The sequence below is a fragment of the Charadrius vociferus genome, unplaced genomic scaffold, assembly GCF_000708025.1.
Source record: "Charadrius vociferus isolate BGI_N301 unplaced genomic scaffold, ASM70802v2 scaffold7, whole genome shotgun sequence".
NCBI lineage: Eukaryota > Metazoa > Chordata > Aves > Charadriiformes > Charadriidae > Charadrius > Charadrius vociferus.
The window spans coordinates 7,697,230-7,702,126 of NW_009649308.1; the positions used below are offsets into that span (position 1 = coordinate 7,697,230).

At 39.2% G+C, this 4,897-nt stretch overlaps 1 protein-coding gene across 1 annotated transcript; it reads right to left on the minus strand.

The window, feature by feature from the left end:
• Positions 1-1,982: 1,982 nt before the first annotated feature.
• PSMD10 (proteasome (prosome, macropain) 26S subunit, non-ATPase, 10) lies at positions 1,983-4,867 on the minus strand. The gene is made up of 4 exons (XM_009889349.1): positions 4,862-4,867; positions 3,943-4,089; positions 3,673-3,839; positions 1,983-2,662 (listed from the first exon to the last, which is right to left on the minus strand). The coding sequence occupies exons 1-4, from the start codon at positions 4,865-4,867 to the stop codon at positions 2,509-2,511; spliced, it is 474 nt and encodes a 157-aa protein (XP_009887651.1). The 3' UTR covers positions 1,983-2,508.
• Between the last annotated feature and the right edge of the window lie 30 nt (positions 4,868-4,897).

A 4,897-nucleotide genomic window follows, 5' to 3' on the forward strand; every position in this document is an offset into this window, starting at 1 on the left:
ATCAATTATTGGTCCAAGGGAGCTCATGACTTGGCTGCCCTTCATGGGAAGATACAAACAACTCTCTTCACAACACCGCTGTAGTTGTATTAGTTCTACTGAAGTCATCTCCTGTATATATATGTCTTAATTACTTTTTTTTACTGCAACAGCTTTCCAAATTTCACATCTCTGCAACAGCACTATCGCGATTGAAGAGGGGAACTTATTACGTGGTCATTATTGTAATTTTTTAATCTTTCCTTAATCTCACCTCCACAATTTATCTGCCTATATTCCTTAAGTAAATTGCTACAACAAAGTAGGAGCTTATGCTGGTGAAGTTGTAATTACCTTCATAGCTAATAAAATCTTCCTAGAACACCAGAGATCTGGTATTTGCTAAAAAAGTAGAAATTGTTAAAGTTATGTTAGTATTTTTATATAAAAAGAAAGAACAATTGAACACAAGTTCTAGACTAATAATTCCTCTCATACTTCTAACAGCCAGTGTGTAATAGATAGTAATAAAAAAAAAAGGCAAAAATAAGAAGCAAAACAGATTGCTAGGGGTGAGTAGGAAGGTAAGGAAAATAACATTCATTTGGAGTATCTTAACATATTGAGATATTTTTGTAAGCCTTCTGGCAGATGCTTATTCTCATTATGAAGTTTCTCTCATGTAAAATAGTTTATTAAACAGGATGGGGCACTGTTCCTAGCTTTCCACTGACGCTCTTGGCAAAGCACAAGCCAAATTAGGTATTGACCCAGTGTGTAGCTCAAAAACCCTGCAGAGCTATGCAGGATGCAGAAACATCAGACAGTCTTTGCTGCATGGCCCACTTATCTTCTCCTGAGGGAGTACGGATCATTAATATGGAAACCAGATATTAAGCCAACATTCAAACCACCATCTCCTAGGGAAGTGGATTGACAAAGCTAGAGAGCTGTGACAGGGTTTTTGTGCTATACAAAACCCAAGGATGAACAGAGAATTCTAACTTCAGCTTTTCTCAATTCAAGTTTTCAGCAGTGCCTGAACAATATACAAGAAACATTTACTCAGGTTCCTCTTTGTCCTCAGACACTCCTTCAGACAAGGTCTGCATGGCTAGAGCTTACTGCACAGGCAAGTGATCCCTCCTGCTCTCAATAGGTACCCTCAGTGAAATTCAACCTGCATTTGGCTTTCTAGGATAGACTTAAAGCGCTTGGTGAAGATATCTGTTTGGTTTTAAGTTTCTGTCTTGCTTATCAAAATCAATTGCATTACCTTAATCCCTACAAGTCAAACTGCAGAAACTGTCATCTTCCATGTCAACCTTTCCTTGCAGCTGAAGAACAAACGTTCTATTTCCATACTGTGTAAAGGATGGCAGGGTTTCATCCGACTTGTTGTTCGCATCCCAAGTGTACAAGCTATTTAGAAAATATTGGTTTTGTTACATATAAGTTTAATAAAGTTTTATAACACCAAAGACCGCTGTTTAGGAAAGTTCTTTATTTCACAGAATTTCATCAGCATGGTTTGTTCAGAAAGGGGAAATCTATCCCACTAGTGTCAAAAGTGATCTTGCCAACATCAGAACAGAAGGTCACTTTTCAGACTCAGACTCATTAGCTCTGCCTTCTAATAACTTAATACCAGGATTTGCTATGAGTAAACAGAGATTAAACCAGGCTTCTGTTATAAAATAAGATGGCAAACTACGGGCGTCAATGCTACATAATGGGAGTCAAACAGAACAGAAAAAGAAATCTACAGAAGGAGCAAGGGGAAATAAAATTAGACTCGAAGTACATCCCGGTGGAGTATCGAGAGCCATCCACTATATAGCAGTGTATCTGCAGAGGTAACCCTGAAACTGCACCTGCATTCTACCAGCAGCCCAGTGCACTTCAGCAAATACATGTATTTAAAGAAAGATTCAAAGAAACGGGATAACAATAGATAACAACAGAAAAGCTTTGAACTCTCAGAGCCCCCTCGAACAGACTAAGAGCAAAAAAGGATACAATTATCTAAGTAACTGAGCAAACTGCATTCTACAAAGGCAGAGGTGTAGTTTAGAATCATCAGAAGGAAGAGAATCAGTACCCACAAAAAACAAACAAAAAACCACACACAAATCCTAAAGGCCAAGGGAAAAAACAAAGACTCTAGAATAAGCTTCCAAAATAAAAAATTGGCTTTAAATGGTTAAAGCATTTTTGGTCCTGTTGCTTGGAAGAAATAATCCTAAACTAGGTTCCAAAATAGAAGGAATGACCGCGTTTATACAGATCATACTGTAAACTGAAAGAAAACTGCAAGATATTGAAAAATACTTTAAAATCGGTGAACTGTTTAATTGACAGGAAGTATAAACAGTTGTTTTGGCACTGTACTTGAAGGAAAGCTAAAGATACACATTTCATTAGCACGCCGATGCCCATACATGACATCCTAGCTGAACTATCAAAACACGAAGTTTGCAGTCTTAAATACAAGTGCAACAGGAAAGAGAGCCAAGTCAGAAGTCCCCACTAGCCTTCCACCATTCTCTTAAGTATGGCTCCCAGGCCACCTTTTGCCACTTTCAGTGGGGTCAGTTCTTCTTTATTCTCAATGTGAATACTTGCACCGTGAGACACCAGCAGCTTTGCCTCCTCCACTCTCTCTTCATCGCAGGCTAAATGACTGTAGCAAGAACAAGAAACCCACAGCCACTATTAAATAGTCCAAGCTTATAAAGAGCAGTAATTATGCCTTGTCAAAATGACAGTGTGAATGTTGGGGGGCAGGGGGGGAGAGGGAGATACATCCTAGAACAACAAAACCACAGGCAATCAACTACCTACACAGACTCCAAAACCTGCTGTCCAGTCACTCTGTTGTCATTAAGTAACTCAAGAACATTGCTCCTGCTACTGCCCTCGCAACATTAAGACATTTCTTTAGGTTAGGATTTGGCTCTGCAGTTGGCAAAGCTAAGGAGCCCATACTCAACTGTGAAATTGGAAAATGGTAGTCTCTATTTGAATCAAAAGTACGGTGCTGAAAAATAATCTGAAGTAAAAAGTTACTGCAAATGCAGCCAACACTTTTTTCCATTTGGCATAATATCTTGAGAATAAATGTAAGTGTTCCAGGACAATACTGGGTTTTATGTATAGCTAAAATACACTGCTTGATCCTGTTCACGGCAAAATCTTGATTCCACTGTAGACAAGGCAGAGTTTTGCCACCAGCTTCAGATTCAAATTGATTTCTAAGGTAACATCAAATACTGGACTGATTGTACTTAAATTGCAACTTACTCTCCTTACCGAGGTGAAGAAAAGCTTCCAAAATTAGTTCTTGCTTGGCAGGACAGAGTAGGCCAGCCTGCAAGACCAGTTTCCTCAGACTTTGTTGTCATTAGCCTGGCTTTCTACCCTCTAGTGGCAACTGAACATATTCCAAATTATTACAAAAGGTGTTCTACGCTTTTTAAGTAGATGTAATAACACAAATTAAAGCACATACGTGCAGACAGACTTATGCAAAATGCTAAATACGATTTTCTCAAATCCTTTTTAATTACGTAGCGGTGTGAAGCAAGGGAGTGTTTTTAGGCAATGAGAAGTTAAAAGAAATTGAAGTAATTGAGTTTCATTTCGTAGAGATTATGCTATATTAAGCAAAATAAAAATAAAAAAATTACTTACAGAGGCGTATTCCCTTCAGAGTCCTGCATATCAACAGACGCATTGTGCTGCAGAAGGATCTGTACCATTTTTAGGTTTCCTTTGGCTGCTGCTCTGTGCAATGGGGTAGATTTAAAATGATCTGTTGCATCCGGATCAGCTCTGTTCTCTAAAAGCATGATTGCAATCTGAATATGTAGAAAGAGAAAGGAGGGGGAAGGAGGAGAAGTTAATACAACTAAGCACTTCTTCCAAGAGCAACACCATCTCCAGTAACATAGGCAAACATACCTCCTGCTTATTTTTGGAGGCTGCATAATGTAGGGGCGTGCAGCCATTCTGATTGACAGCATTTACATGAGCACCCTTGGCAATGAGGGCTTTCACAATTTCATCACGGCCTGCCGAAGCCGCGATATGTAAGGGGGTCCAACCAGCCTACAGAGGAAAAGAAAAAAACCACGTTATTCAAACCAGGAGTTTTAGGCAAAAATCATGTCAAAAGCATATAAACCAAATACACACTTGACTACTCATTAGTTATAGTGCACATATTTTTATAACTGTAAAACTAAACATTATTGATTAGCACTAGAAAGACAAGTCTCACATCCTCTCACATGCCTGCATTCAGTACCTGAGAAAAGCTGCCAGTTAAATGACAGAAATCACTTCTGTTGTGCAGTTATGCATGGCATCTTACAGGGCACTTTGCCCTGCAGAATTAGCAGTAGTGCTTTGTTAAGAACAAACAAGAGAAGCAGAAAAGCGTTTCCAAAACTTAATGCAATCTTTTCTATATCCTACCCTCTAATTAAACTGATGGAACGTTTTCTTCTTTAAGGATAATCTTTAGGATGATGCATAAAGGATGTAATTATTTCAACCTTTCCTCTAGAACAGTAACAGACCATCTCCTTTGCAACTGTGAAATCCCCAAACCTGTCACCTACTCTATAAAGCCTTCCCCAACGAGAAATCTTCAGGGTACCTCATGATTTTGCACAACATATTTAAGAGGATCACACTGAGAGAAAGGTAACATGAAAACTCACAACGACAACAACCCAAACACCCCTGGCTTTGCCATCTTGCCCATAAGAATTCTCCTAAAATCCCTTGAAAATAACCAAGACTCATCAAGTCTCATTATACCCCTCCTTCCACCTAAGCTGTGAAACACCTCAACTTGCCTTTCTAGTGCACGCACAGACATACGCGCCTTTTAACCCCCCATCCCCCCCCC